The sequence below is a fragment of the Mastigoproctus giganteus genome, chromosome 9 (assembly GCF_048544385.1).
Source record: "Mastigoproctus giganteus isolate SK-2022 chromosome 9, ASM4854438v1, whole genome shotgun sequence".
NCBI classification, from domain to species: Eukaryota; Metazoa; Arthropoda; class Arachnida; order Uropygi; family Thelyphonidae; genus Mastigoproctus; species Mastigoproctus giganteus.
The window spans coordinates 86809883-86822092 of NC_143583.1; the positions used below are offsets into that span (position 1 = coordinate 86809883).

At 39.0% G+C, this 12210-nt stretch overlaps 1 protein-coding gene across 3 annotated transcripts in view; it reads right to left on the reverse strand.

The window, feature by feature from the left end:
• The window catches only part of fra (neogenin protein frazzled), a 442642-nt gene that overhangs the window by 236448 nt on the left and 193984 nt on the right, over window positions 1–12210 (reverse strand). For all 3 annotated transcript variants that reach the window (XM_090381703.1, XM_090381704.1, XM_090381702.1), the window contains exon 5: window positions 9358–9511. In XM_090381703.1, the coding sequence (XP_090237829.1) occupies window positions 9358–9511 (154 nt within the window). The remainder of the gene's footprint in view (window positions 1–9357; window positions 9512–12210) is intronic.

Genomic DNA, 12210 nt, shown 5'->3' on the forward strand with positions numbered 1-12210 from the left:
CCTACAATATAAAAAACAATGACTTGTGCTTCCCCCCCCACCATAGACTTACCATGGACAGATTGGATCTTCGTAAACACGCATGTAATACAAAAACCTGTAACAACCACGCTATCTGCGTCTTAGAAAACCCCCCATTGAAATTAGCCCGGCCTCTCTAGGACTATTTTTATACTTGGGTGTTACCCCCCCCACCCCAATCATTGGTGGGGAATCAAAAGTTTAGATTGACCACTGCTAGGCCTGAAATTGTGCCACGGACTTACGGTCAGCAACATTTGTAAACATTCCTAGCCGGTTCTTCAATGTGTGGATCCGACCTCAATAATCCGGAGTAGCCTCGATAAACCACTGTACCTGTGACAAAATGATTACCCATAGTCAGAAATTGACTGAACTTCAGCCAGAAGATGAACACCAACGAAGAAGGCAACAACCTACCTAGAGCAAAATGATGATTTGCAAATTATAGAGAAGAATGATCACGATGAGGGAGCACAGCCACAGCAAACTTCAAAAAAAAATTACGAGAAATATGTCGCCCTGAGTACGGGAATGGAGACAAGATTGCAAAGCGAACTAAAAGACAAGCAAAACAATGAGGACCCCCAACTAGGGAACAGCGAAGAATTAAGTAAGCAGCCCCAGCCTACCATAGACCCCCAGATTGCCGGATGGAACGGTACTGGACCAGGTTTTGGCCCTACGGGCAGAGCTTGAAAACAAACTGAAAGACTCCACAAGTAGAATCTCAGCTGCCCTTAGGGCTGATATTGTAGGAATATGGACCAAGCTGGAGACTGTCTTCCACAAGGTTTGCAGTGAGGCAGAAAGAAATGCAGCCAAACTGGAGGCCTATCAGGAATGTAGGGTCACACAACAAATGCAACAGCGCACCCCTACCTATGCAAGTGTACTGAGTAATCCACCATCTGTGACACAGATGCCAAGAAATGAACAGCCAAAGAAAAAGACACTCCTCCCAACGCCAAACCTAGTAATACTAAGGCCCAAAAATGCCGAGGAAATAAGAACAAGTGAAGAAATTAAGACAAAACTAATAACCACCATGAAGAAAGACCTCAAACAAACCCAAATCAGAGGAATACGCAAGATGAGGAGCATAGGACTGGCAATAGAAACCGAGACAAAGCAAGAGATGCAAGGAATAATACAAAACCCCAAAATAGCCACTTTGGGTCTAACAGCTGACCACCCAAAAGAAAAGGGCCAGCCATAATAATATACGACGTAGATAAAGACATCACATCGAACCAATTAGTGTGCAAACTCTACCATAGAAACCTACAGGGTAAAATCCCTAACAAAAATCCACAAGAGATAGCAATGCCCAAATACTCCATTAAAGCGAGGGATGGAATAAACAAAAACTGGGTAGTAGAACTAAATCCGGAAGCCTGGCAAACCATGAAGAACCAAACAAGGGTGTTTATAGAATGGGGATGCTACCGATATCACGAATGTGTGGTCGTTCCGAAGTGCTACTGCTGCTGCAAGTTCGGTCACACCACGCATACGTGTGCACAAACCATCCCAACATGCAGCCACTGCTCAGAAAAGGGCCATGAATATAATGCCTGCTCCCACAAAGATGTGGAACCTACCTGCATAAACTGTAAAAACTTAAAGCTAGAGCACAAGCATTCACTGAGTGTCCCACATGCCAATGAGCCAAGAGTTTATTCCAAAGTAGAATCAACTATGGGGACGAAAATTAAAGCTCACAACACAAATATACTAAAAATAATCCAAATAAATGCGCAGAGGGCTAGAGCAGTAGCCGACCAGATCCGGGTTAAAGCTGAAGAGGAAAACGCGGATGTCATCATATTACAGGAGCCATACTCGCACGGGAAAAGGGTTGTAGGCTACCCACTCACCTACAAAGTGATATGCACAGTTGAAGACACCCCATGGGCTGCTCTCCTGGTAAGGAACAGCAATATCACAGTGACTAAAATCACGCAGTTCTGCACGAAGTGGGCCACCTGTGCCCAGCTAAATACAGCTTTAGGGAACCTGTACGTTGTGGCACTCTATTGTAGACCAGGACAACAGATAGATTTTGCAATCGACTATCTTCACTGTCTACAGAACATCCTACCAAACCAAAAAATCATCATAGGAGCTGACATGAACTGTCGATCCCCGACATGGCACAGTACTACTCCTGGCAGGCGTGGAATCCAAAATGGTCAACTCCTTGAGGATTACTTGGCAGGATCACAGCTGACAGTGCTAAATCAACCTCACCACTTGCCAACCTTTTGCAACACCCTCTGGGAGGCTATGATTGATGTATCCTTAGCCTCTAGGAACTTGGCGGGATTTGTGACTGACTGGAGAGTGGAGGAGGCATGGACTACCTCAGACCACCGTGCAATCACCTTTAAAATAATCAGACAACTGACAACAGTAACACTAACAAACCAACAGAAAAACAAATATGCAGTTGCCAAAGCAGACTGGATGTCATTCCAAAACCTGCTCATCACAGCCATAGAAAGCAAACCCACAGAATGACCTGGATGACCTGCTGAGGGGAACCACAGCCCTAATACAAACCATTAGCGATTGAACAATCAAAAGAAAAAACCCAAAACCTGGTGCTGTTCCTTGGTGGACTCCAGAAATAGCCAGATGCAAAAAGCTAGGAAAGATTTCCAGAGAGCCCGTAGGACTTGGCCCGCACATGAAGTGGAGGCTTTAAGACAGCGCTATCGAGAAGCCAGAAATCACTATACGGACACGATAGAGAAAAGCAAGAAGCGTTCCTGAGAGCGTCTAGTATCCATGGCAGGAAGCACTGACCCCTGGGATGTAGTTTACAAGGTGACTACAAACAAACTGCCCAAGGGGGGAGATGATCAGCACCACCAGGACCTCGCAAGGAGACTATACAACCACCTGGGAGCAATCAATGGGTAATATACTCGACACAATTTTCAAGGAACTCGCGACCCTAATTCTGCAAGAACAACATAAAATCTGCAAAGAAAATGAAAAATATATCACTCCTGCGCTCGAGCCCCCTTCACCCACGAGGAACTCGGCGTGGCTGCTACTAGGATCAAAAACAGCAAATGCCCGGGACTTGATATGATCGAACTGAAGATACTGAAAAAAATAGTAGAAATTGCCCCGCAAATCCTACTCACCGTCTACAACAGATGTTCAGAAACAGGGAAATTCCCTGCAGTGTGGAAAACTGCAAACACCAAGCTAATTCTGAAAAACCCTACTAAGAACCCAGAATGTCCATCATCATACAGACCCATCGCTCTGCTCTCAGTGGTCAGTAAATTATACGAGAGGCTGCTCCACATGCAGATACAGAACCACTATGAAAGGGCACACCTGGCAGCTAAAAATCAGTTTGGCTTTAAGCCAGGATCCTCTACAGTGGATGCCCTTGGAGATCTGCTTAGGAAAGCACAAGAGTGCAGGAAAAAATATCTATTGGTCATTTTAGTCGATTTTGTCGGGGCGTTCGACTCACTTTGGTGGCTGAGTGTCCCAAACAGACTGAGAGAAGCTGCAGTACCAATCAACTTATATGAAGCAATGGAAGACTACCTTTCAGGCAGAAGAGTTGAAATAAATACAAATTACCAAAAAATCACAAGAAACATACATAGGGGATGTCCACTGGGGTCTGTCTTGGGTCCTCTCATTTGGAACATGGTCTTGGACGATTTTCTGTGCCAGGACTTGGGGCTGGCTGAGGCCCAGGCCTTTGCGGACGATCTCATTGTTACTATTGAGGCAGATTCCAGAGTCCAACTGGAAAACATCAGTAATCAGGCAATGCAGAAATTACAATACTGGGCCACAAAAAAACAGCTAAGAATTGCACAGACGAAAACCATATCCATCTTGCTGAAAGGAACTCTTCAAGTACAGCGTCCGCCCCAAATAAAAATAAATGGCCTGACCATCAAACTCACCAAGCAAATGAAGTAGTTTGGAGTTATCTTAGATAATAACCTGTCCTTCATACCCCACCTAAAACACATAAGAATGAAAATAAGAATATACTCAGCCCTAGTGGCTAGGATTACGAGGAAGGATTGGGGACTGAAAAAATGAGCCCTAATGCTATATTATAAGTCAACCTTCATCCCAGCAATAATCTATGCAGCTGCAGTATGGTACACCAAAACATCACTGGTAACCAACAAGAAAATCCTGGATATGACACATAGGATCATCCTACTGCAACCACACGAGCTTGCCGCACGGTAAGCACACCTGCACTGCAGGTGCTTGCTGGAGCACTACCCCTGGATTTAGAGGCTGTGAAAGCAGGACTGCTCTACCTGCACTCAAAGGGAGTGGCCGCAAATCATCAGGACTTCACAATCAACCCAGCAAGCAGTCAAAAAACGGAAAGAGCAAGACTACAGACCTACCTCCTTCAGGAGTGGCAGCAAAGATGGACAGAGACGACAAAGGGTGAGATCACTTGTAAATTATTTCCAGAACTGAACAAAATATACCCAAGGCAACTGGGCTGGTTCTTCCCAGGCTTGCACCTGACCTCGTTACTCACAGGACATGGACCCTTCAACCAGAAACTGTTCGGTTTCAGCCTCGCCGATGATCCAAATTGCACGTGCGGGGAGGTCGAAAGCTGGGACCACCTGCTTTATGACTGCCCACAATACAAAGACCTCAGACGCACCCTCATTGCGAAAATCCATTACCTCCCCAAAGGACTTGAACATCACTTCATTGACATGGAAGAGGAGTACCAAGTGCTCTCCCAGCATGCACAGGACCTCTTCACAAGGAGAAGGGTGTTAATTGCCATACATCGAGACTGATAGTACAGAACATAAACAAATCGCATAAGACAGAGACAACTCCTGGAAAAAAAAAACTGTGGAAGAAAAGAAAATGAACGGAAAAGAAAGGAATAAAGAAAAGAAGAAAGGAAAAAGAAGAAGAGAATCAACGAAAAAAAAAAGAACAGGGATTGCCCCATGAGTGTCCCATGGACAAGAATAGAGACAACAAACTGCAGCCTAGCTCCCAAAACCTTACGGCAGCCTGAAGAGGGCACCCTAGCCCCCTTCACCTTTAAACCCTACTCCCCTGGGGAAACGATTCTCTCGTCCCCCACCATCATTTCTACTCTGGTGGGGCATGGGCATGCCACACTGAAACTTGGGGCTGTCTTCCCTATTGGCCGCATACTTCTGTCTTTCTCCCCCCCAGTCTTCAGTTCCCCCTCTCTATCTTCACGCTAGCGAAGCCCCACACACCTAAATTTAAACACACCCAAAATATCTTCGCCCACATTCCGGCCCAACTCAAGCGACGTCAATCCCACGATCGATTGACGTGGGGTTGACGCATACACATGCCAATGTTGTGTGTACATACATGCATGTGTATATATGTACTTGTATACACATGTATATACATGCAATATAAATACAATATAAATTTTTTTTTATTATTTTATTTATTTATCTTTTTTATTATTATTTTATTTTTTATTTATTTACTTTTTTTTTTAGGTCCTAGCCACTGAAATCTCAGGAAATTAGGTGGCAGGATCTGCCAGAGTAACTTAAGTCTACTGGGTTCCTGGTCTGCCTCCACGGGGCGAAGGTGGGGCAACGTTGGGCCTCAGTAGGGGTCCAACAGCTAAATGACCAGATGAACAACGGAACACAGCCTACACATATACAATATCCATACACTTTTAAATCTCTGGCATTTCCAGTGAACTGGTACACCCACAATGAAAACTACGTGGAGATGGGGGAAACCCCTGGTGCCGTCCGACACTAAATACACCTTACACCTTACCTTACCTAAGGCAAATTCTGTTATGAAATGGTTTACTCTCACAATGGAAACCTATCTAGTCACAGGACATGGTGCCCTCAATGAGAAATTGTTTCAATTTAGACTTTCAGAGTCAGAGCTTTGTTTCTGTGGAGCAAAGGAGAACTGGTTCCACATACTCTTCAACTGTGCTATGTATAATGAATCCAGAGAAAAGCTGAGGAATAACATCCAGGGATTCTCCTCAACTGCAGTGGAACAGCTAATCCAAACAGCAAGTAATCTTGCAGCACTCCAGGCCTTTGCAAAAGAAGTTTTTACTCGAAGGAAAAAGCTTATTCTGGGAGCGAACCCAGTTCTTCCCCAAATCAATCAAGTCTGAAGATAAAATTGGACAATAAGATTCATTTCACCAAGAAGACCTGTACAATACTTGAGTTTAAATCTGTTTTTGATGTTATGGATGTTTTGCTAGTGTAAATTTTATGCGTTGTTGTTGTTGTTTGTTTTTTAATTAATTTAAATATTTTTAAATTAATTTATATATTTTATGTTTTTACTATGTTGTATTTATTTATTTATTTTATGAAAGATGTAAGATACTCAGTTGAGAGTTGTTAGGTGGATTTGAACTTATGTTCTGGGTGCCGCCTTTAGTTTTAATAAAAATAAATACCTAAGCATCATTGCTGAACAAGTACACTCTTTTTCGTGGCAACAGTCTTCCCCTCTGGCAGTGCCATCTTTCAGCAGGATAATGCACCATGCCACACTGCCCAGACTAGTCTGCAGAACATGAGGAAGACTTCCAGGTATTGCCCTAGTTTCCAAATTCCCCAGACATCAATCCCATCGAGAATAGCAACTCCAATCTGCACCGTCTCAACCACGGACCTTACAGGAGTTAAAGGATCTGCTGGTTACGTGTTGGTACCAGCTACTACAAGACACATTTAGAAATCTTGTAGCGCCCATGCCTCACCAGGTATGAGCTGTTTTGGCTGCACATGGAGGACCAACATCATATTAGGTAGGTGGTCATAATGTTTTGGCTCACTGGTCATAATGTTTTGGCTCACATACAAGACTAGAAACAGGAATCAATGCTGTATGAGCCAGTAGAGAAAAGTCAAAAGCGTTGCTATGCACGCAGGTGGGCTAATTGCTATATCTAAGCTAGTGTGATAGCCAGTGTGAGTGTGACACATTGCTTTGCTTCTTTTTTCTTGACTTACAAGTACAATTCATAACATTTAGTCATTCATAACACTGGTTACAAATACAAAATTAATACAAAGCAGCAATAAAAAAATAAATATAAATAGGTATAAATGCAAAAATACAAAGTATTTACTTTTATTTTTAGTGTTACTCTGACAGTGCTGTGACTCAGTGGCATTTTATAGCTAGCTTCTATTGGTATTAATAAGCCAAATAATTTATTTTCCTTACTACCTTTTTGGCTTGCATATGTAAAACTAAATAAGTTTCTATTTAAAAGGAGAAAAATAACTGCAGTAAAAGAATACCAAAAATAAATTTTGCTACGAATTTTTATTAAGATTCACGGATACCAAAATTATGCAAAATCTATTTCAGCCAAACCATACAAACATATTACAGAGCAAAGTGAGCAGGGTGTTATCACATTACAAAGAATAGTAGTAGTAGTAGTAGTAGTAGTAGTAGTGGCATGTGATGAAAGAAAACAAATGTATGAGCTTATGCAGCATCAGCCAAAAAAAAAAAAAAAAATCACACCATTCCCTCCAAATGCCTGTCCAGTTCCTCCTTAAATTTATTCAACCTATCAACTTCCACAACGACAGATGGAAGTTTGTTCCAGCAATTAACCACCCGCTGGCTAAAGGCAAATTTCCGCACATCTATTCTACATCTGTCTTTTCTTAATTTGAATTTATGCCCCCTTAGGTTCGTAATCTGAACAAGTGGAAGGATCCCATCAGAATTCAGCATGCTCAACCCATTCAAGGCCTTATATACCTCAATCAGATCACCGTGCAGGTGCCTAGTCTCCAGCCACTGCAATTTGCAGAACTTAAGCCTCTCTTGGTAAGAGGATCCCTTCATTCCCCTCACCAATCTTGTTGCCCTTCTCTGTACACGCTCAAGTAAATCTACATCTTTCCTAAAATGAGGCCTCCAGACCTGAACGCAGTACTCAAGGCATGGCCTGACCATTGCTTTATACAGAGGGATAATCACCTCCTTTTCTCTGCTAGCAAAATTCCTATATATCATTGACAAAACCCCATGACCTGCCCTGGCAGCCTGTCTACATTGCTCAGAGAACTTCATATCTGACTGCACAATTACTCCCAGGTCTTTTTCATTTTCTACCACCTTAAGTGTATTACCACACAGTTGGTACGTTTTTCTGGGGTTACTTCTACCCATATGCAGTACTTTGCATTTGTCAAGGTTAAACTTCAGTTGCCACTTCTTAGCCCATCTGCCCAAATTATCTAGATCCTGTTGCAGTAGCACACTGCCATTAATGTCATTAACAACCTTGCCAACCTTTGTATCATCTGCAAACTTCGACATTAAGCCTGATATACCTTCATCAATATCATTGATAAATATACAAAACAACAGTGGACCTAACACCGAACCCTGTGGGACTCCACTAATAACATTAGTCCAAGAAGAGCAGCACCCACTGATTACCACCCTCTGTCTTCTCCCACTTAACCATCCTTTTATCCATTGTAGCAACTTACCCTTAATACCATTCTGCTCCAATTTGTACAATAGTCTTCCATGCGCAACAGTGTCAAAAGCTTTCCTGAAATCCAAATATATGATATCAAAATTATTTTTTGCATCCAGTTCCTTTGTAACCACATCATAATATCCTATCAAATTTGTCAGACAACACTTTCCCTTAACAAACCCATGCTGTGTCTGAATTATTGCTGCAGTCTTGTCTAGATGATCCTGCAATGCATCTTTAACCAGCGACTCCATTATTTTACCCAGAACAGAAGTTAAACTAACTGGTCTGTAATTACTCGAACAGACAGAGAATAACAAAGATAAGTGTGTTTCACACTTATCTTTGTTATTCTCTGTTATTTGTTATTCATGGAAATAGTTTTATTGGAGGAAGTTGTGTCTTTATTTCTTCAAAAGAACATCTACTATTTATCTCTTCATCAGAGGCCAAACTATAAATTCTGGGCCCTTGTGCCAGGTTCCAAGAATGGCTAACATATGACCTTTAACAGCCACATGAAACCAGTCAACAGACTACACCTCTCCTCCCACCGTGTGGTGTCAGACCTGGGTTTATAGTAGTTTCACCACTCGTTCATAACAGTGGCCAATTCATAACTGCTGATGAACATGTGAATAAACATTTTACAGAAACTTGTAATATCTGCTTTCACTGGTTTAATTATTTGTATAATAACTTATAATTTCTCTCTTATTTCAAAACAAAATTAAGCATTGATCACACTTAAATTGTGGTCAAATAAAATTCTGATACTGCAAATTAAATTAATGCCTTACGCCATGTCAATGGTTGCTCCATCTTTTAGCCATGTAATTCGAGGCCGAGGATTTCCATTTGCAGCACAATCTAGAGTTATATTTGTTCCCTCGGTGACTATTGCACTTTTGGGTATTGCAATGAAGTGAGGAGCCGATATTCGATTAGCTTCAGCTATAATAAAATAAATGAATAAATGATGAAATAAATATTATATAGTAATATATATTTATTAATATATATAGATATATATTAAATAGTAATAATATCATTAAAAATTAGACAAAGAAAGGGGAAAAAAAAACAGATAACTACAAACATAAGTGGCTGCATAAAGCAAAATCCAACAATGCATTGTGTGGAATATAGACGAAATACAAATCATCAAAGAGAGAGAAAAGAGAAAAAAAAAAAAAAAACAGAAGAGCAAAAAAACAAAAATAACAAAGACAAAAGAAGATAATGAAGATACATAGTAGGAAAATATGTGTATATAAATTCTAAATCATTAAATATGGGGCAATCAAATCCAAATTAATACACCCCAATAAGTAATAAATCTAGACCGGCACCCACGTGATAAAGCTAATGCCAAAACAATGTGAAATATCACTAAAGAGACATAATGAGCCTACCACTAAAGAAAATAGATATAAGATGAACCAAAGGGAACAAATAAAAGTATTATGCAGTAGAGTATCAAGTTATCCGGAATACTTAAGGTCAGACCTCTTCCAGATAGCCAAATAATCTGGATAATCAAACATAAGGTAAGATTAAATAAATTCTGTTATACTGTATTAAGGTAAAAGGAAAAAAAAGACTAAATATTGTGAAAAAATTTGAATTGATTTAATTTAAAAAAAAAATAATAATAATAACTTATACAAAAAAATTCGCACATTTATATGTGTATATTCAGATAAGTATTTTACTGCAAATTTTATGCAGAAAAAAATTTTAAATAAATTTTTTAAAATAATGTTCAATCATTTTTTTGTTTCATTTGTTGTGATTTTTTTTTTTTTGCTATTAAATCTCAAGTTCCTTAACAATATTACTTTGATTAAAACAGATTCTTCCTGTTTTCTGCCCATTTTAGTGCTGTTTCTTTTCGTTTACATTTTATTGTAAAAAATTGAGAAAAATAATAAATTGCACAGTTTTGGGCTGATATTATTCTTACTGAACCTGGAGCTAAACTAAGCTTAACATGAAATGAAGAGAACAAAATATGCCGTGGAAAATTGAGTTCATGGAAGTGAATGGAAACCATGAGCTATCATTCATGGTTTCCTAATCCAACATTCCAGATATATGAAGTAAAAAAAAAAGCAGATAGAAATACTCTTGTAACATTATAAACATTTGACTCAAACACTACCATTAATATAAAATAAAATAAAAAAGAGAAGAAAAATCAGCCTTTCAAACTATTCCAGATAACTGACTTCTGGATAACAGGCGTTCTACCATGTATATATATATATATATATATATATATATATATATATATATATATATATAATACGTGCTTTATATGTGAATATATATAAAATTATAAGATAAGAAATATAAGTAACAGAATGAAGAGATAGAGAGAAAGAAAAAGAGTAAAGAAATACATGGGAAAAAAAGTAAAGGAATGAAAGAAATAAGGGTATATATATAAAAAAAATATACATATATATATACAGGTAGATTCCGTTTTATGATGATCCATTTTACGATGTTTCACATTAACGACTGCTTCAAAATATTATCTGAAAAAATTGAAAATAACAAAAAAAAATCGAAACTCAGTAACACATCACAGCAATGCCTGTGAGTTCAAACACGCACTAGGTGTTTCTTTTGTTTTTTGTGATGCATTGTGGATGGAATGATAGCAACGCCTAGAGTTGTTTAAGTTCAGTGTGCCATGTTGGTTTTGTTGTGAATTTTCCCTCAATTGTTAAAAGGTTACACAGTGTTATTATAGTGCTGTTTCTCATTAATAATAATAATAAAAAAATTTTATTATTATTATTAATGTTTTAATATTTTAATTAATTAATTTTAATTAATTAATTTTTTAATTAATTTTTAATTAATTAATTTTAATTAATTAATTAATTTTAAATTTTTATTTTAATTTGATTTTGTATTATTAATGAAAAATTATAAATTTTTCATTAATAATAAAAAATTAAAAAAAATTTTGTTATGTTTTTGTGTAACCATGAGCTCTAAGCATAGGGCAGAGTCTGTACCGGGGGGGGGGGGGGTTTGTGAGCGTTGATTGGATGTGTGTAAGCCGTTAAGTTTAGTGCCTTCTACTGTATCAATGATTATGATAATGTTGATAAAATGAAGTGCACACACACACACACACACACACACATACACACACACACACACACACACACAGTGATAACAAGTGTGTCATCCTCCAGAACAACTTATTCACGCAGTAAGACAATTGAAAAAATGAAGAAATTGTTAGTGTTGTTGGTTGAAGATATGAACCAAAATAACGTTCCTGTTACACAGGCGGTAATTCTGGACAAGGCGAAGTCGCCATTTGATGAAATATGTGAGGAGTCTAGTAGCACTGAAACATTTACGGCGGCCAGCAAAGGGTGGTTTCATCGGTTTAAAAACCCTTATAAATTTCACAATGTGAAAGTGTCTGGTGAGGCTGCTATTGCTGACGTTAAGTGGCAGAAGAGTATCCTTCCGAATTTAAATGCTTAATAGATGAAGGCAACTATCACCCTGATTTAGTTTTTAATGTGGATGAAACAGAGATTTATTAGAAAAAATTACCGAGTAGGACATACATCGCCTCTGAGGAAAGGTCTTCCCCTGGTTTCAAGGTTGCAAAAGATCGG